This window comes from Felis catus, chromosome A2 (genome assembly GCF_018350175.1).
Source record: "Felis catus isolate Fca126 chromosome A2, F.catus_Fca126_mat1.0, whole genome shotgun sequence".
Classification (NCBI taxonomy): Eukaryota; Metazoa; Chordata; class Mammalia; order Carnivora; family Felidae; genus Felis; species Felis catus.
In genome coordinates this window covers 153,610,287-153,631,397 of record NC_058369.1, presented here as the reverse complement: position 1 = coordinate 153,631,397, position 21,111 = coordinate 153,610,287, and the positions used below count along the sequence as shown (strand labels likewise).

The 21,111-nt window shown below is 44.3% G+C and overlaps 1 protein-coding gene across 3 annotated transcripts in view; it reads left to right on the top strand.

Annotated features, from left to right (window-relative positions):
* Positions 1–21,111, top strand: part of ATP6V0A4 (ATPase H+ transporting V0 subunit a4) — a 101,242-nt gene that overhangs the window by 33,739 nt on the left and 46,392 nt on the right. For all 3 annotated transcript variants that reach the window (XM_019825880.3, XM_019825881.3, XM_011280577.4), the window contains 9 exons: positions 700–825; positions 1,276–1,370; positions 2,704–2,830; positions 8,027–8,109; positions 9,249–9,342; positions 11,880–12,092; positions 15,598–15,748; positions 16,595–16,734; positions 18,080–18,237. In XM_019825880.3, the coding sequence (XP_019681439.3) occupies positions 700–825; positions 1,276–1,370; positions 2,704–2,830; positions 8,027–8,109; positions 9,249–9,342; positions 11,880–12,092; positions 15,598–15,748; positions 16,595–16,734; positions 18,080–18,237 (1,187 nt within the window). The remainder of the gene's footprint in view (positions 1–699; positions 826–1,275; positions 1,371–2,703; positions 2,831–8,026; positions 8,110–9,248; positions 9,343–11,879; positions 12,093–15,597; positions 15,749–16,594; positions 16,735–18,079; positions 18,238–21,111) is intronic.

Below are 21,111 nucleotides of genomic sequence, written 5' to 3'. Positions count from 1 at the left end.
GTGTGCGTGTGTGTGTGTGTGTGTGTGTGTGTGTACGTGGTGCTCTTTGAACATTCTAAAAAAAAAAAAACCTTAAACTCTTTTTCAGACTATTCCATAAAAATAATTGCTCTCAGTGTGAGTTTGTGTTTTGACTGTTGATTTTGTTGGTGATTTTTCTTATCGTAAGATTTCTTCTTGAGACTTACTCATTTTGTATGCTCATTTTGGAAGGAAGATTGTTTCTTATTTTTTGATTTTGTCTTCTTGCCTATCTTGCCGTTTCTCTATGTAGCCTTTTTCTCTTGCTCGTACCTGGTTCTCCAGACTCCAACCCAGAACTAGTGATTTCTCTTTTTGTATTTTATCAGTACAGTGTATTTGAGGTGGAAGGAATTCTCAACATGTAAATTCACTTTAGCTTCCCTTTTAAGTGTTTGAAATGGGGGAGAGACACGTACTTTGCTGAAATGCCTTGCCTTCCTCAGGAAGCTAATTTCCATCCCCCCAAAGTGTTTTCTAATCCTCCCCATTTGGTGAAAACGGATCTAGCTTGTAGCTCTGTGGTCATACTGTGTTGCACTGAATGGGCCACTCAACTCCAGGCTATCTTATGATGCACTGAATTCTTTTTGATATTTAGTTATTTGTAGTGGTAAAGGTAGGACAAATGTCATAGGACTTTCTGCCTGCTTTACCTTCTTTTTCCAATCTGCATAGACTCTTCTAGAAAAACTGGAAGGAGAATTACAGGAAGCCAGCCAGAACCAGCAGGCTTTAAAGAAAAGCTTCCTAGAACTGACCGAACTCAAACATCTCCTGAAGAAAACCCAGGACTTCTTCGAGGTTGTTATCTGGGGATTATTTATTAAAGGGACCTTTCCCCCGGGGCCTCAAGTTTCCATTTTGAAAACTGACTGGTTTTGGAATATGCATAAATCACTGTGTTGCTGTCCCATGGCTAGGTCATTAGTGAGGGGGGGGGGTATTCTGGGTGAAACATGTTGCCATTGTGAACTAAAGGCAGAAATGTTATGGCGCTCGTTAAAAAGTACGTGCCCTAAACACCAAGAACAAAGTCAGAACAAAGCATGAGATTGGACAGGTTTGGGCTTTAGGTAGTAAAAGACTGGGGAAGGTTTTGATCTGGCAAGGAGCACGCCACTTTTTGAATTCTACTAACTCTTTGTGGAAAATTAAAGTTTCATGAAACATGGACAAACCCTTGAGACGCAGGGAGATTTTAAGGTAGTCCAAATGCATGTAAAAGAAAATAAATGGTTCTTTGACTTTCAGACCGAAACCAGCCTAGCTGATGATTTCTTTACGGAGGATACCTCTGGCCTCCTGGAATTGAGAGCCACACCTGCATACGTGACTGGAAAGCTGGGGTTAGTGTCTCTCTGCTCTGAAAGTTACATGTAGATGGGTTTCTGGTCCACAGCTCAGTGCCTGGTTGGTGTTGGATTTCCCCGAGTGTTTGAGTGAGTGAATGAATGAATGAATGAATGAATGAACTAGCCCCTGGAATGATGACTATTTCAATAAATATAAGGCCTCCACACAGTAATAAACCCCAGAGTAACCTTTTCAGATTGGTGGAGTGATAACTTCGTGTTAGTGGTGAAACTAACATGCTGGAGCCTGAAGAGTACAATGTTTGTGTTGTCCCCACACACAACGGCAAGACTATGGCAAGAATTGTTTAGATAGGTTTTCGCAACTGTTCCCTGCTTCCTTATCTTTGGAATACTGCTTTGATAATAAAATAGATTTGGAGTTTGCCATTTGAAGTGCAATTAGAAATGAGGTAATTATGTGAGCAGCTCATCCATAAGGAGCAGTAATGTGATATGATGATACCCACCAAAATGTGTGGTGATTCAAAATGGAGGGATTTCATTCAGTGTCCAAGTCAAATTGATGAATCCGTATAGAAAATATTTGATCAGAAGGTAATATGGGATCAGCGTAGGTTTAAACTAATAGATCACCGAAAGTAACCATTTTGAAATGAGTATAAAGTTTCTGTCAGAAATTATCTAGACACCTGGATGGTTTTAAAAGTAGAGATGAATGGAAATTAGTATGTATGTTACACTTCTATTTTTTAAATTAAAGTTTATTTATTTAGAGAGAGAGAGGAGAGAGAGAATGGGTAGGGGAGGGGGGCAGAGAGAGAGAGGAGGGGGAGAGAGAGAGAGAAAGAGCGCATGAGCGAGCGCATCCTAAGCAAGCACCACATTCAGCACGGAGCCTGATCTGGGGCTCTGTCTCACCACCGGAGGGGCAGGACCTGAGCAGAAATCAAGAGTCAGAGGCTTAACTCACTGAGCCACCCAGGCGCCCTGTATATTTCATTCTTAGTACATTATTTGTAAAAATACCCAGAGCCCATTGTTGAGCAGTTGGGATAGTTCCTTTCTTTAGTTCTGATGCCATAACAAATGGTCTACTGTATTTCTAATCGCAAATAAATGAATACGTAGTATCGTAGTATCTGGGTGAGTAGGGAAACCTCAACACATGAGAGGAAACACGACTTGGTGGGGTTGGGGCTCTGATGCAGGGTGGCCTCCCTACGCCTGCCACCAAGGGCCGAGTCGTTGCCTCCTGCTCAGGGCGAAGCGGGCCTCTGTCTCCTGGTGGCATAACCTCACGTCCTACGGGGCCTTCTCCCTACCTCCCGCTCTCCGTGCGTCAGCAGTGCCTCTGTCTGCTCAGGTTCACGGCCGGTGTGATCAACAGGGAGAGGATGGCTTCCTTTGAGAGGCTGCTGTGGAGAGTCTGCCGAGGAAACATCTACCTGAAGTTCAGTGAGATGGACGTGACTCTGGAGGATCCCGTCACGGTGGGTGTCCCGGGCTACAGAGAACTCTCTCCTCGGCTTCCTGGGGCCTTGGGCCTGAGTGGTGGGGGTGGGGCTTCTCTGAAACAGTGAGTCTGTAGTTCTTTGAAGCTAATATCTGCTTCCTTTCTTTTCTCTGCCCTCCGCCCCCTTTTTTCCTCGTTTCTTTTATTTTTAAAAATTTAAATCCAAGTTAGTTAACATATAGTGTAGTAATGGTTTCAGGAGTAGAATTTAACGACTGATCACTTACATGTTAACACCCAGTGCTCATCCCAACTAGTGCCCTCCGTAATGCCCATCACCCATTTAGCCCATCCCCCACCCTCCTCTCCTCCAGCAACCCTCAGTTTGTTCTCTGTATTTCAGAGTCTCTTCTGGTTTGCTCCCCTCTCTGTTTTTATATTATTTTCCCTTCCTTTTCCCTATGTTCATCTGTTTTGTTTCTTAAATTCCACATATGAGTGAAATCATATATTTGTCTTTCTCTGACTTATTTTGCTTAGCATAATACATTTGCTTCCATTCACATTGTTGCGAATGGCAAGATTCCATTCTTTCGATCACCGAGTAATATTCTATTATATATATATTCATGGTATATTTTATTAAAAACTTTTTTTAATTAATTGACTATTTTTTACATTTATTCATTTTTGAGAGACAGAGAGAGACAGAGCACAAGCAGGGGAGGGGCAGAGAGAGAGAGAGAGACACAGAATCCCAAGCAGGCTCCAGGCTCCGAGCTGTCAGCACAGAGCCTGACACGGGGCTTGAACTCACAAACTGTGAGATCATGACCTGAGCTGAAGTCAGATGCTTAACCAGCTGAGGCACCTCTATTTTTAAAAATTTTTAAGGTATATTTATTTTTTTAACATATCTTTCTTTTTTATATTTATTTTTTAGTTTACATCCAAGTTAGTTAGCATATAGTGCAACAATGATTTCAGGAGTAGATTCCTTAATGCCCCTAACCCATTTAGTGCATCCTCCCTCCCACAACCCCTCCAGCAACCCTCTGTTTGTTCTCTAAATTTAAGAGTCTCTTGTGTTTTGTTCCCCCCCCTGTTTTTATATTATTTTTGCTTCTCTTCCCTTATGTTCATCTGTTTTGTTCCATAAAGCCCTCATATGAGTGAAGTCATATGATATTTGTCTTTCTCTGACTGACTACTTTCACTTAGCATAATACCCTCCAGTTCCATCCTTGTGGTTGCAAATGGCAAGATTTCATTCTTTTTGATTGCCAAGTAATACTCCATTGTATATGTATATACCACATCTTCTTTTTTTTTAAATTTTTTTTCAACATTTATTTATTTTTGGGACAGAGAGAGACAGAGCGTGAACAGGGGAGGGGCAGAGAGAGAGGGAGACACAGAATCGGAAACAGGCTCCAGGCTCTGAGCCATCAGCTCAGAGCCCGACGCGGGGCTCGAACTCATGGACCACGAGATCGTGACCTGGCTGAAGTTGGACGCTTAACCGACTGTGCCACCCAGGCGCCCCTATACCACATCTTCTTTATCCATCCATCTGTTGATGGACATTTGGGCTCTTTCCATACTTTGGCTATTGTTGATAGTGCTTCTATAAACATGGGGGTGCATGTGTCCCTTCAAAACAGCACACCTGTATCCCTTGGATAAATACCTAGTAGTGCAATTACTAGGTCATAGGGTAGTTCTATTTTAAATTTTTTGAGGAACCTCCATTCTGTTTTCCAGAGTGGCTGCACCAGCTTGCATTCCCACCAACAATGCAAAAGAGATCCTCTTTCTCCGCGTCCTTGCCAACATCTGTTGTTGCCTGAGTTGTTAATGTTAGCCATTCTGACAGGTGTGAGGTGATATCTCATTGTGGCTTTGATTTGTATCTCCCTGATGATGAGTGATGTTGAGCATTTTTTTTCATGTGTTGGTTGGCCATCTGGATGTCGTCTTTGGAGAAGTGTCTATTCGTGTCTTTTGTCCATTTCTTCACTGGATTATTTGTTTTTTAGGTGTTGAGTTTGATAAATTCTTTATAGATTTTGGATACTAACCCTTCATCTGATATGTTGTTTGCAAATATCTTCTCCTAGTCTGTTGGTTGCCTTTTAGTTTTGCTGATTGTTTCCTTCACTGTGCAGAAGCTTTTTATTCTGATGAAGCCCCAATAGTTCATTTCTGCTTTTGTTTTCCTTGCCTCTGGAGGCCTGTTGAGTAAGAAGTTGCTGCGGCCAAGGTCAAAGAGGTTGTTGCCTGCTTCCTCCTCTAGGATTTTGATGTCTTCCTGTCTTACATTGAGGTCTTTCATCCATTTTGAGTTTATTTTTGTGTCTGGTGTAAGAAAGTGGTCCAGGTTCATTCTTCTGCATGTTGCTGTCCAGTTTTCCCAGCACCACTTGCTGAAGAGGCTGTCTTTATTCCATTGGATATTCTTTCCTGCTTTGTCAAAGATTAGTTGGCCATACATTTGTGGGTCCATTTCTGGGTTCTCTATTCTTTTCCATTGGTCTGAGTGTCTGTTTTTGTGCCAGTATCTGCCCCCTTTTCTAAAAAAAAAAAAAACTACAAAAGTTCAGTTCAAGGTCTGATTGTTGGTAACACCTCCAAGACACAGCTCTACCAGTTCCTGGAAGTTTAGCTAAAAACTGAGTTCAGTCAGTGCAATCCAAGCTTCAGGGTGCACAGGCACATGAGTGACCCTGGTACCTAGTTAAATGCAGATTCTGATACAGTGGGGTGGGGGTGGGGCCTCAGATTCTGCCCTGTTTTTTTTTTAGAGGTTTTTTTTTTTAAGTTTATTCATTTATTTTGAGGGCGAGGTGCAAGCGGAGGAGGGGCAGAGAGAGAGAAGGAGGGAGAGAATCCGAAGCAGGCTCCGCACTGTCACTGAGGAGCCATGAATTGTGAGATCATGACCTGAGCCAAGATCAAGAGTCAGATGCTTAACTGACTGAGCCACCCAGGTGCCCCCAGATTCTGCATTTTTAACAAGCATACTGATATTGGTAGTCAGTGGACGGGATGCTTCAAACAAGGATGTTGAGAGGGCTCTTCGCTGAGTGCCACGCACTTCCTGCTATTAATTCCGTAGGGTTTACTTCCTCTGCCCTTCCAGTTAGTATTTAAATTCCCTTACTTAAAAAAAAAATTTGTTTTAATGTTTATTTTTGAGAGAGAGAGAGAGACAGAGCATGGTCAAGGGAGGGGCAGAGAGAGGGAGACACGGAACTTCAACTAGGCTCCAGCCTCTGAGCTGTCCGTGTAGAGCCAGACATGGAGCTCGAACCCATAGACTGTGAGAGCATGACCTGAGTTGAAGTCTGGTACTTAACCAACTGAGCCACCCAGGCGCCCCTAAGTCGTCTTACTTTTTAATTCCAAGTGGGGCTTATTTCTGAGTGTCATCATCTTTTCCAGGATAGAGGGGAAAAAAATTAACTTAGGTTTTATTTCATGGAAAACAATTTCATAGTTAAATGAAATTTAAAATAGGAAGAAAGCTTACTTTTCTCTAGTGCTATTTTTCTCTTGTTCATAAGCCATAGGCAGGTCGTAGTAATAAACATGGAAACATTTTTTTGGCCTTCTCTTGATCTGAGCTAATACAAAATTCCTCTATATCACTATGTGTCCCTTATAGATATTATTTCAAAAATTGACTTTAAATCATCACTTTTACAACCATGTTTTGGCATGTAATAGTCATGGTGGTAGAGACAGTATTTATAAAGTCAGCATCTGGAAAAGGATGACCTTAGCCTGTTAACATTGAAGGTCACTGAGCAGATCAGATGAGATCAGAGCAGATTCCTGGTTCTGGTGGATTAAGGGACAAGTGGAATTGAAGGATTCAGAAAAGGACCAGTGTTTCTTGGACAAAGGAACCTTTGGAAATAACGTAAACCAAGCAGCTCCCCAAATCTTAAATACCCCTCACCTGCTGCCAAAGAGATGATTCAATTTATCTTCTTTTTAATTGATGCCTAGGATTTCCAGTGAGTTGATGTGACATTAACTATCTATTTATGGACTTTATTTCCTGTGTTTCTCCAGAATATAGACACTATGATGAACATCTTCGTGCATGTGGATTATTTTCTTTTGAATTATTTCCATGATATAAATTCAAGGAAATAGGATTGCTGGTTTAAAGGGTATGGGCATTTTCATGACACTTGATGGGTCCTGACAAATGACTTTTCAGTGGGGCCATACCTGATTCCAGTGCCCTGAATGGTGTGTGGTTATAACTTTTCCAACAATGGATTTCATAACTTTACCTTTACCCCCATCCACCCCGAACTAAATAAGAGCAAAATAGCTCATTTCTTTGCTTGAACTTTTTCATATATGTTTGTGAAATATATATTTTCTCTTTCTTGTGAACTGTCAAACTTGAACTTTCGATTTGCATTTTAATCAGTGTTCTTATGGGCATACAGTGAGTCAAAAATTAGACATGGCTTTATCTTTGTTAAACATCGAACACCCACTCACCCCTGAAATATAGAAGTTGTGTATGAGTTGGGGCACCTAGGTGGCTCAGTTGGTTAAGCATTCGACTTTGGCCTAGGTCATGATCTCGCCGTTCCCGAGTTTGAGCCCCGTGTTGGGTTCTGTGCTGACAGCTTGGACCCTGGAGCCTGTTTCAGATTCTGTGTCTCCCTTCCCCCACTCATGCCCTGTCTCTGTCTCTCTCTCAAAAATAAATAAACATTAAAAGTTGTGTGTGAGTTAACTTTAACGAGCTGGGTCAGCTATTTTCATTTTAAGCTTTATAATATCCTGGTTCCTGTCTTCTGCATGGTTTCTTGTTTATCAACCCGTCTCTTAAGTGTAGGGTTAGAGCTGAAAACAGGCCGAGCTGTAGTCCAGCTAGTGTAGCCAGTTGTTGGTTGTTGTTTTAAGGCTGCCTTGACCTGTTTCAGGGGCCTTGCCTTCAACCATAAGGAATAACGAATTAGATTAACTGGGAGAGGGTGAAGTTTTCTTCTTTCTTCCTTTCTTTCTTTCTTTCTTTCTTTCTTTCTTTCTTTCTTTCTTTCTTTCTTTCTTTCATTTGGATGCTTAGCCGACTGAACCGCCCAGGTGCCCCAAATTTATAATTTTTTTTAAATATGAAAACAAGATTTTACATTTCTGTTACATTATAACCACAAAGAAAACATTATATATATATATATAAATATAATTTTTGATTTTCCAGAAAGAAGAAATTAAGAAGAATATTTTCATCATATTTTATCAAGGAGAGCAACTCAGACAGAAAATCAAGAAGATCTGTGACGGGTAAGAGACTGTTCATGGCTCTTTCATCAGGGATTGGGTCATGATTAGGTGAAGAGGGATGGGAGACAGAGTACTCTTGACTGGGCCTTCTTTGAGATCCCTTAGGATTTTAGAACAACTTTCTGACGTTTGACCAGATAATGTTAAACATGAGACTGATTTTTATGGGGCACCTGGGTAGCTGAGTCAGTTAAGCATCTGACTTCAGCTCAGGTCATGATCTTGTGGTGAGTTCGAGCCCTGCGTCGGTCTCTGTGCTGACAGCTCAGAGCCTGAAGTCTGCTTTGGATTCTGGTCTCCCTTTCTATTTGCTGCTCCTCCACTCACATTCTGTCTCTCTCTCTCTCTCTCTCTCTCTCTCTCTCAAAAAAAAAAATTAAACAAAAAAAAATTTTTTTTAATGTTTATTTATTTTTGAGACAGAGACAGAGCATGAAGGGAGAGGGTCAGAGAGACAGGGAGACACAGAATCTGAAGCAGGCTCCAGGCTGAGCTGTCGGCACAGAGCCCGACGCGGGGCTCGATCTCACAGATTGTGAGATCATGACCTGAGCCGGAAGTCGGAAGCTCAACTGACTGAGCCACCCGGGCGCCCCTAAATTTTTTAAAATGCAAATAATTTTTAAGAGCTGTGGGACTAGGAGCAGAGAGGACTTGAATCAGCAAAACTCAAGGTAACTAAAAGTAGACATTGTAATCAAATAAGCGTATTCCCTCTCACACCCTTTATCAGCCACTAATGAGTAGGCAAACTGCATGCTGAATTGTTTCTGATTTTACAGAATCGTTTTATTCCAGCAGAAATTATTCAGTAGGGAAGGACGTTATTGCATTAATATATTCTGGGGAGAAGAAGAGACAAGTCACGCTGTAGTCTTATTTACATAACAGCCCACAGTTTCTTTGGGTTGAACGAAGCTCATTCATATAATAGAACCATAGCTTTAATTCAAATAGTGCGAGCGATGCGTTGGGAACCCTTAGAACTGGGATTCGCTTTCCGAGTGCCAAAGAGACAGTTATTCTAGAAAAGGATGGTCATCCAACCGAAGCCAGTGATGGCTAGCAGAAGAGGACATGCGGAATGCTTTTCCGCAGTAACCCCCCGCCTTGTGACCTTTGGAATGTATGAAACACAGGTTTCGAGCCATCATATATCCCTGCCCGGAGCCTGCAGCGGAGCGCAGAGAGATGCTGGCCGGCATCAATGTGAAGCTGGAAGATTTAATCACCGTGAGTGAGGCATTGAGGCGCATGACCTACCTCCCCCACTTCCAGAGAAGTCCTGTGTCCCAGGGCCCTCGCTTCCAGCCTGGCTGGAATGGTAGCTGTGCTCTCCCAGCTACCACTGCAGGAGATTTCGTAATCAGAAAGCAGTGTTCACGGGGGTGCAGGGGGTGATTGGGGATGTCAGTCCTGCTCTTCCTGGGCTGAGAACTGACCGCAGCCCCAGTCGGCTTTTGGGTGGCCAGCCCAGTCTGATATCATCACCGAGGCCACATCTATGGTACAGCTAACTAGCCAATTCAGTTGACCAACCAGTCTGACTGATTCTTTTTCCATGGACTCACACACTTCTTTGAGCTGACCAAATACTTCTGTAAAAACAGTGAGTGAGTCCTGTTTCACTGAGGGCACATACCTCAAATTCAGATCCTTTTGTAAAGTTAGTCGTCCCCCAGGGTGACACTCAGCACTTCTGTGATTAGAACATTTGCTTCAGTAAACTTTCAAAGTAGTCTCTGAATGCTGCTGGGCCTACGTCAGGTTGTTTATTGTAGATGAATGCGTTCCACCAGAACTTTCTGTGGACATGTCGTCTGACTTGCAATGCCGTGGCCATGAGCTCCACGTAACCACTGAGCACTTGACACGTGGCTAGGGCAGCTGAGGAACTGAATGTTTTTTTCACTTTTTTAAAATTTGTTTTTTAAATTTTTTAACATTTATTCATTTTTTTCTTTTTTTTAAATTTTCTTTTTTAAAATTTACATCCAAATTAGTTAGCATACAGTGCAACAATGATTTCAGGAGTAGATTCCTTAATGCCCCTTCCCCATTTAGCCCATCCCTCCTCCCCCCACCCCTCCAGCAACCCTCAGTTTGTTCATATTTATGAATCTCTTCTGTTTGTCCCCCTCCCTGTTTTTATATTATTTTTGTTTCCCTTCCCTTATGTTCATCTCTTTTGTCTCTTAAAGTCCTCATGTGAGTGAAGGCATAGGATTTTTGTCTTTCTCTGACTGACCAGGAACTGAATTTTTATTTTCAATTCATTTTAATTAAGTTTAAAATTTTAATGGCCGCATGTGTCTGCCGTGTTGGTTGTTAGCACAGTTCTGGATCCTCCGTGAGTATCTTCAGGAATTAGGTGTGCGGATGTGTGTGTGTTTCAAAACTCTTAGGATAACAAACGTCTTTGCCTTCCCAGAAAAATCTTTGCTTAATTTCTTTAATCCCTTCTCCTCCTTCTTTCTCACTTGTCAAAGAGACTGTGCTTCCCTAAAGCAATTACGCTTGAACTCCTGTCCCCGAACGCTCCCTACTAGATTTTAGGAAAACCTCATGGGGAAAAGAAGTTATGCCAAACTTACGCTCCTGGGGAGCCACCTGAGAACGTTGCTGAGAAGGGTACTCTCTTATAGCCCTGAACAAAAATGAATCCCATTAAATAAATAAACTCTGTGGGCAAAATTGTCCATTCCCTCCTTCATTAATTCACTTGTCGTTTATTGAAGACATTAGGTACGAAAAGCATTTTGATAGATGTATTAATTTCCTCGGGCTGCTATAACAAATTACCACAAACCGGGTGGCTTAAAACAACAGAAATTTATTCTCTCACGGTTCTAGAGGCTGGAAATCTGAGATCTAGGTGTCAGCAGGGCCGTGCTTCCTCTTAAGGCTCTAGGAAGGGGTCCTTTTCTGTGTTGCCCCCACCTCCAAACTCCTGGGTTGAAAACCTAATGTCCAAGGTGATGGTATTAGGAGATGGGGCTTTTGGGAAGTGATTGGGTTATGAGGAGGGGGCCCCCATGAATGGGATTAGTGCCCTTATGAAGGAGGCCCCAGAGAGCTCGCTTGCCCCTTCTACCATGTGAGGATAGCCCAGAAGAGGATCCTCACCTGACCGTGATGGTGAGTGCGTTGATCTCAGACCGCCAGTTTCCAGGACTGCAAACGATAAGTTTTTGTTGTTTGTAAGCCACCCTCTATGGTATTGTATTATAGCAGCCCGAAGAGACATATAGACATCTCCCTAGCCCCTGGTCGTTGTCTGCAATCCTTGGTGTTCCTTGGTTTGTAGATACCTCACTCCAGTCTCTGCCTGAATCGCACAGGGCATTCTTCCCTGCGTGCCTAGATGTCCAAATCCCTTATAAGGACACCAGTCGTATTAGTTAGGGCCCACCCCACTCCAGTATGACCTTAACTTAATTCCATTTGCAAAGACCTTGTTTCCAAATAAGGTCACATTCATAGGTACAAGCGGTTAGGACTCAGCCTATCTTTTTTGGAGACACAATTCAACGTATGACAATAGTACTGTAAGGAATTTAGAAGAAAAGGAAGATACGATCTTTGCCCAAGGGTATTAACCTCTACAAGGGAAGATGCTCTGCTCCTGAGGGTTGAGGGCGGGGAAGGGCCACAGGCCAGGGGAGGGAGCCCAGAGCGGAAGAAGCCTTTATGACTGACGAGCTTCCATTTTGCCACATTGCGGGGCTCCCTGTGTGTTCCTTGTTTCTCTGTGTGTCTGTCTCGCCCAGGTCATCACACAAACAGAGTCTCACCGTCAGCGCCTCCTCCAAGAAGCAGCTGCCAACTGGCACTCCTGGGTCATTAAAGTGCAGAAGATGAAAGCTATTTACCACATCCTGAACATGTGCAACATTGACGTCACCCAGCAGTGCGTCATTGCTGAAATCTGGTTCCCGGTGGCAGACACTGGGCGCATCAAGAGGGCATTAGAGCAAGGCATGGTGAGTGGCAGATGGAGCAGGGGAGGGGGAGGAGGAGTCACGTCCAGCCTCCGCAGCCCCTCTGTCAGGTGCTAAGGTTGTCATCCTCCTACGTCACATGAACTTCATAAGTGACTTGCTGGTGACAAATGGCAAGTCTCCTTCATCTTTGTGTCTTCAGTTCTTTTTTTCTTTAATTTTTAATGTTTACGTATTTCTGAGAGAGAGAGAGAGAGCGAGCACGTGCACACAGGTGGGGGAGGGGCAGACAGAGAGAGAGAGAGGGAGGGGGCCGAGGATCTGAAGCAGGCTCTGTGCTGTCCGCAGAGAGCCCAATGCGGAGCTCGAACTCACGAACTGCGAGATCATGACCTGAGCCGAAGTTGGACGTGTAACTGACTGAGCCACCCAGGCACCCCTGTATCTTCAGTTCTTAATCTAGTGCTGGGCATGTATCAGAAAATTCCTTTTCTTCTCGATGTTTGACAGATATCCACCATCTCTCTGATTTACTGCAAGCGCATGTTGAGCACTAATGTGCTAGTCACTCTGCTAGATGAGACTGTAGGTCCCACATGCGGTGTGACCATAGGTATGTCCGTTCCCTCATGAAGGTCACCGTCTGGCCGGAAAGACAAACAGCCAGACCCCTGTGCTCACTCTGTGCCCACAGCTATGCTCTGCACTCTGTACCTTGGTTAATCTTACAGCCTTCGTCGTTCACCTCTCCAGATGGTCACTGTGCACCAGGAACAGATCCAGGGCTATGCAGGCAGAACGAAGCCCTGGTCTGACAGACTTTCTAGAAAGGAAGACAGATAGTAGGCATGTCCATAACTAATGTGATTTCAGGTGGTGATGGTGGTGAGCAGGAGGGCGGCAGATGGTGGAGGATGGGGTGGGGGGAGACGGGCTTTGTTCTGATCACCTGTTCACCCCGTTGGTGAAGAAAGGAAACTCTGCCGTAAATGGTACAAGATGGCCAAACACACAACACTGGCCATCGGACACATGAAACTGGCAGCGGTTGATTAGTCACATATGCTTATAGCTCAGGGCAGGAGGACACCACTCCCCACACAGGGCCGCATGGAGGTTGTACTTGGGGCTTGCACTTGGGGGCACAATGAGCCAGCTGGGCTATGGGAGGCAGCCTCCCACAAGAGGAGGGGGTCTAGTTTCCATGGGAGGACGTGAGTAGCTTGTTAGAATACCTTTCTGGGGTGGCAGGGGGGTGAAGCCCATTGGGTCGAAGACTGGGCAGTGTGCAAATGGTCTGGCCTATGGGAGAGCTAGCTGGGTGGGGAGCCCTCCCCACCCCCTCCCCCCCCCCCCCATGGGAGGCAAATCTGATGAAAACAGAGGAACTCATGGCTTAGACTTTGGGGCCCTGTGGGACTCAAAGACATCAAGGTGACACCTGGAATTTTAGGTCTTAACAATACTGTGATAGGGCTGTTGCCCTCAGAAGGCCCCTCTGAGCGGGTGGCTTGGAGCAGGAGCAGGTGACAGGATAGGAGGGAGAAATTTCAAGCTGAAGGATCTGGAAGTAAAGGCCTTGACATGGAATTGGCCTAGGAGGCAGGAGCTATCTTTATCCCCTTTGTACATATGAGGAAACTGAGTCACACAAAGTACAAGTGACCTGACTGTGATCCTGAAGCCAGAAGGCTGGATTTAAATGTCCCCATATGGTAGTCCAACAATACACCTAAAAAGAGCATTTCACCCAGCTTGGGAAGGGCAGGGGTGCTCCCTAGAGGAAGTGATGCCTGAGCTGAACCATGGAAGGGTCATCAGTGAGCAGGTGGATGGAGGTGGGGAGGAGCGTGGAGTGCAGGCCCACCTGGGTGGAGTGAAGGTGTGGCAAGTTTCAAGAATCGGAAGAAGGTCAGGGAGAGGCTGCAGGGCAGGTCCTGAAGGACTTAACAGTGGTATAAGGGATCTGATTTTATGCCCATGCTAGAGCGGCACAATCCAGTTTGCATCTTAGAAACATTTCCGTGCGATATGGACAAGACAGCAGGGCCACCGGGGAGGTGTCCTGACGCACGTATGTGAACGAGACAGGGTCATCCTGTAATCACAGAGGGGCCAAACTTCTACAAGTCTGCTTCGGACTGTTTCTTCAGTGTCTTCAGTCCTCTGAAATAACAAGTCTTTCCCAGATAGGAGTAGAAGGCTCTACGTGGGTAGGAGGTGAGGAGAGAAGTGTAATAGGCTAACTTTCATTGTCAGCATCACAAACAAGCAAAATATACTTACTCTATGCCAGGCGTTATGTCAGCTGCTGGGGCACATGTTAAGAAAAATGAAGCACCATAATTCTTGCCCTTAGGGAGATCATAATCTCACACATGAAAAGATATATCACAAAAGAGTAAAGAACTCCACAGCTTGCGGTGGGACCTAGGGGAAGTTACTTAACCTCTCTGGACCTTTGTTCCCTCACCTGTCAAGTGGGGCTGGGTAGGAAGGTGATACGGACCTCATGGCATTTTAGGAGGATTGATGGGCAGTCATTTAGCCAGTGCGAAGTCCCACTGAGTGTGCAGGTGGTAAGTACCGTTAGACTTTGGACTGACCGAAAGGTTCCTGGGGAGTGAGCCTGGGGAACGGTTCATACCTGGGTAAGTGAAGAAGAGAGATGGCTGGTGTAAAGTCACCTGGTTTCTGTGCAGAAGTAGTGGGGGTGAAGGTGTGAAGGGAGTAATAGTCAATATTGGAAGGAAGTCTTGATGACCAAATGGAAGAATTTTGATTCCATTCTTTAGGTAATAGGAAGCCTTTGAAGATTTTTGAGTAGGGGAGTAACATGACAGAAGCAGTATTTGTTTGTTTTATTTTATGAAAGAAGGATTGCACCATCTGGAGCACAGGCTAAATGGGAAGGCTCAGGGCTAGGCTAGTGGTTATGGGAGCGAGAAAAAGAAGGACTTTAAAGGGACAATCAGCAGGATTTGGTGATCGATTGATTGAACCAGGAGAAGAGACGCGTCTGATGATTCCCAAGGTTCAGGGATCTGGAGAACGGAGTCTGCTGAAGGAGCAGGGAGGCCAAGGGAGAACCTGGCTTTGGGGCAAGTTGATGAGTTTGATTTTAGGCTCCTGGATATTGTGGGGTTGCTGAGACATGAGAGTTTGAAAGCCCAGACAGGAAATTAAAACAGAATCGAAACTGGGGAGGGAGTAGGACCATTTGGAAGAAAAGGGCAGAATCAAGAAAGTGGGTTAACTCTTGAGGGTGTGAGTAGGGAGAAAGGAAGAGGAGAGGACCCAGAACTGGGCATAACAGGTGAATTGGCAGGAGCAGGAGAATGGAAATGGCCAGAACTCCACTCTCTTGATGACTCTCCTGTAAGATAAATTAGATATTAGGAAGGTATTTTACAGAGTGGTCATGGGTGTCAGAGAGGTCAAGAAATTGTCCCAAGTTCACCTATAAGGGATGGCAGGAATTGGACATCCATGTGCTGACACTCTTCCTTACGTTTTTGTCAATTTTTTTTTGTTTGTTTTTTTGTAGGAACTAAGTGGCTCCTCCATGGTCCCCATCCTGACTGCAGTGCAGTCTAAAACATCTCCTCCCACATTTAACAGGACCAATAAATTCACAGCTGGCTTCCAGAATATTGTAGATGCATATGGTGTGGGCAGTTACCGGGAAATAAACCCAGGTAAAGTGTCTGATGCATTGTATAATGGGGCAACTTGAAAATGAAAACTGGTTAAGATTTACCCCTTGGGTGGCCTAGGAGGTGAATTGCTTAAAACTGGATCATTCCTAAAATTTTGTTTGGCTTCCTAATGCCCTGCATTGGTTGCCTAAATGGTGATTAGTGAAAGATTTGTTCTTTGTCAAGATTTCACCTGTTCTCCCTTGAACCATCGCCTTATTAGGCAGTCAAATTCAGTTCTTGTTTCCTTAACGATTCAGTGGGGTCATCTCTCAACATTTTCACGGAGCTGTAGCTGTTTTGTGGGTGAGATGGGAACACACAGCTGGCTTCCCGGACTTGGAGTCAGAAGACTGGATTCTAAGTGACATAAGCTGTGTGATATTGGTAGTCTGGCTTGTAAAATAAAAAGGGTAGACCAGGTGCCCTTCAGCCACGCAGTCTGTAGTGCTCTTTTTCTCCAAGCAGAGTCCTAATCTTGTGACCTGTAATGCAGCGACCCCATAGGCTGGGTGTCCTGTGAGTAGAGGTGTGTGATACATGTGGAGTATACGAAACACTCAGAGATGGGAAACTGGTTTTAAGACCCGATACATTTTGTGATCTTGGGCAAGTCACCAAACTGCTTCAAAACTCAGGTCATCTGTAAACAGGGACTTATAATGCTTACTTATTGATAAGCTAATGTGTGTGCGAGCTCAGCAAATGCTGGGGATGGGGAGGGAAGACAGAATCAGCAAGATACGAGGGAACCGGCTTGTGGGTCACGGATCATGTTAGACAGATCTTTGATGGAGCCACTGGCCGTGGGAAGGACTCAGGCTGTTGTGGGTCTCCCCTCTCTAGCTCCCTATACCATCATCACATTCCCCTTCCTCTTCGCTGTGATGTTTGGAGACTGTGGTCATGGGATTATCATGCTCCTGGCAGCCCTTTGGATGGTCCTTAATGAGAGACGCTTGCTCTCCCAGAAGACCAACAACGAGGTGGGTGTCCGTCGAATACCTTGCCTCAGTTCTCCGAGGTTATAAGTAGAATCTGAAAAATGTGTATGTTGTTTTCACCAAAGAAACAAACCTGTTTTATGAAAAGCAAAGGATAGAAAGGATAAAGGGGCCAAAATTCAGCCTAGAAATTCCTGTCCGAAGGTCAGTGCTTTGGATGGTGTGGTGCAATTTCTTTCAGCATTTTTGTTTTTTGTACATTGCTTGACAAGGCATCGATCTCTCTTTATTTTTAAGTTTTTTCCCTCCTAACATGAAAATTTTTCTTTGATTATAAAAAACAATATATGTTTATTTTTAAAATTGGGAAAATACAACAATTTAACTACCTAGAGAAAATCACAACTAATGTTTTTATCTATCTTCCTGTATTTTTTCTGGGCTTATACACAAATTTTTCAACATTTTTAAAAATAGGGCTCACATATTGCATGTTAATTTGTGGCCTTTTTTTTCACTTAAAATATCACAAATAGTTTTTCTCATGGCAGAGCCCTTCTCCCACAATCAGTCCATGCTCAGTGTTCTTATGAGCTCTGTGTTCACTGGAATACATCTTGTAAGCTGGAAACATGCCTTTAGCTGTGTTCTGAATTTTAAGAATATCTGCAAACTTTTATTACAAGTTGTCTTAACTAGAGCTAGTTCAGTGATGTCACAGCAGCTTAATCATAAGCGAGGTTAGTGGGAAACTCCACCTCTGGTCAATATAGTTTTGTGCGACCAACATTGTAACAGCCGTAGCTTCCTAGAATAAAGAATTGAAATCTCAGAGCTACACTTTGGCCGGTCTGTGAATGATTGACACCCATCATCCAGTATTATAGAAAGCACTTGACTCTTCTTAGTGGACGTGCTTAGACAAGACTTGATTTTATGACAGAATGAGTGGAGCTTTGACTTGCCATGAAATTTAGCTGCCATATGCATCCAGCTCGGAGCTTGTCTCCTAGAAGTACTTGAAAGAGTGACTGCACACTTTCATGTCCCTCCATAACGTGTGAGGCCTCAGCCTCCGCTTCAGTTATGTTTTCTAACCAGTGATGACTTAAAGATTATGAGGCTTATATGGTTTTTCTTCCACAGTAACAACCACCGGTCTAGGACTTTTCTGACTGATGCATGTAGGCTCGGGGAAATCATGGTGTGTGTGCTCTCTTTGGATCGCTTTGATCCACGGTGTGCTGTGGCCCCTCTGTGTGGGGCCTGTGTGCCTTGCCGTGGATGTTCCACTGGTGCTGGAGACATCCCATAACACATTCCCCTCGACCCCGGGCTCTGGTGCCAAGCCCCCTGACGGCCATCTTCTCTGTCTCCCTGAGACCAGATCTGGAACACCTTCTTCCACGGACGCTATCTGATTCTCCTTATGGGCATCTTCTCCATCTACACGGGCTTGATTTACAATGACTGCTTCTCCAAGTCTTTCAACATCTTTGGCTCTTCTTGGAGTGTCCGACCGATGTTCAGAAATGGCACGTGGAAGTAAGTTTACAGACAGAGGTGGGTCACTCGCTTGGCTGTCCAGGTGGCTTCAGGGGCACTTTTCATGGTCAAGAAGTCTATGCCTGGCTCTGCTCAGAGGCGTGCCCACAAATTCAATGAATGATTCCATTTTATTTACCGAGTGAGCAACCTCCAACCAGTCCCTCAGTAACTGTGCTGGGCATTCTATTGTGTGGAGATAGTTTGTAACATTTCAATTAAGTATATATCATGGCGTCTGTAGCATGTGCCAACACTACTGTGAAAACAAATAGTGAGGCAGGTACAAACTGGGCATCTTGGTGTCAGTCACAGAAGCTAAGTTCCCTGGAGGAGAAGGTGGCATTTGAAGCAGACCTAGTTCCAGCAGGGGACTGGACGCAGTGAGCACTTAGGACAGAAGCCTGATGTGGTGTTGAATTATATAAATCACTGGTTTCCAGTGCTCGAGGCCCCAGACTCACCTGAAGGGCATTTTCTTTGATGGTTCAGAGTGACTCCATTCAATGTCAAAAGGAAAGGAGGGGGTGGCTAGTTTTCATAAGCAGCTCCCTGTGTTTGTCTTTTGGGTGCTGGAGTGAGGAGGGCAGGTAGGATAGAGTAGCTGGCGAGGAGTGGCTGCGTGGGTGGCTGTGTCATGAGGGGGTCACTGCATCCCCCCTAGTTTCTTTGCTGGTCCAGCTTCCTTGCAGTAGAGGACAGGACTATTAAACAATAAGGAAGGGAAGGAAGGAAGGAAGGGAAGGGAAGGGAAGGGAAGGGAAGGGAAGGGAAGGGAAGGGAAGGGAAGGGAAGAAGGAACAGAAGAAGGAAGGAAGGAAATGAAGGTTAGGGCATTTTCCAGAATACAGATGGCTATATTGACAAGTGCTTTTGTTTTTGTACTTGCTTTACGATTAAGTACCCTGAAGAGATGCCTAGGAGAACAAAGCTTTCATAAATTTAAAGACAAATTACTTAGTTCTGCTCTTTAGATGTAAACTCGTAAGCATAGCGATGGGCTTTGAAGCATGTTAAAGCAGCACAATTTCACCAAACTACCTCCATGAAATCTCATTTACCCAGGAGCGTGATTGGGAAAGGTCCGAGTCACCTGGCTTTTTGTCATTCTGCAAATGTGGGCTCGAGTACTCTTTTATGCACCTGTGAATGGAATGACCCCTGCCCCAATTCAAGGCTCTTGGAGGCCAAGCCCAGTCTGAGGGACACTCAGCCACATGCCAGGCATCCCTTGTATGAAGTGGGACCTTATTAACAGGGAGACAAAAGAAAATTGCAGTCATCCATCAGAGTGGCAAAGGACACAGCAAGCTGGTTTTGGTCACCAGTCACAAGCTAGGTCTTGGGCTTGCTTTCCCTGGGAATTGACTAGACACTGTCACAACGTTCTTCAGCCAAGGACCACCAGAAGCATGCCTGGCATCACCCAGAACTGAATTTACTAACTCAGGGAGCTGGTGTTCCAGTGGGGGAGCATGGGCATCTCAGCAAGAGGACGTAGGGAAAGGGCCTCCAGGGTCTGGCTTCGAGGAGGATGAGGGCAATGTTTGGTCATTTTTGTGGTTCGGGCATTGGCCTTATTTTGATAGGTCCATATTTTAATATCAGATATGATGTGGATCGGTCTTGTTTTTGTCTGGATCCACCAAGGTCAGAGGGTGGCTTTGTCTGATGTTGGTGTTCTGTGAACTTGTTTATGTCAACAGCAGAGATCATGCCTTAGCTGTGGGTGCCGGTTCCCTCTTATCGGGAGCGGCTTTGTCCACACACAAACAAACCTCTTCTAGTTCAGTGTAACCGTATGCACTGAGGCATGCATTAGGGTCTGAGTCTGAGACGGCCAGTGAGGCCATCTGTTCCCACTGTGTCCTGAGGGTCTGGTCATTGAGATCAGGCTTCCTGATCCCCCCTGTTGCTCCCTAACACCTTCGAGCACCTCAGTTGTAGGAGGGGGGGAGTATATTTCTAGGTAGCCAACCAAAGTTGCCAGCACTCTTTTCTTCATCATTTCAGTATTCCTTCTTGGCCCTTCTATAGATGTGTGCTCTGTTAAACAAACAAACAAACAAACAAACAAACAAACAAACAAACAAACACCCCTAATATTCTCATCCCCTTGGGGCTTGCAGAGATAGTAAGAAATTCCTACCCACTGACGTTCATGCTTCTGGGCAAAATTGGGACACTGATTTAAAGACATTCAATGATTTAAACAAACCGACAGTTAAAAAGTTATGAGTAATTTGGGAAAATTTGAGCAGTGATTGCATGTTTGATGATTTTAAGTGATTGCTCGTAATTTTTAAGGTATGATACTAGACTGTGTTAATTTTCTTTAAGTCTGTATCATTTAAAATACATACTAAAATATGTGTGGATAAAAGTAGCGGTCTGTTAATCGGAAATGATTCATTTGGTGGGAGGCAGCACTGGGTAGAGGGTCAGATGGAAAAGATTGGCTATGTATTGACAACTGGGGAATGGGTAGCTATATGGAAGTTTAATATATTATGCTCTCTACTATTATGTAGTTTTGAAATTTTCTGTTCTAAAATTTCTTTGTTGCACATAAAATAAAAACTAAGATTTAAAAAACTTACCTGAGCAAAAAAATAAATAAATAAAGACATTCAATGGACTGCAACTTTTGAGAGCTAAGTTTCATGAAGATTAGGGTCTGTGGGTGAAAGCCAAATTATACCTCCAGATGAGCCCATGTGTACGCAGGGATGATTTCCCAGGCTTGTCCCCGGGCTGAGATTTCTTTCTTATATGCTCCTTCATCCCTGACCGACTTTTTTTCCGATGTAGTATAACTGCTTTTCTTTACAATACTCCACCAGGCTGAGAGCCTTTGGAGACTCAGACTGTGAG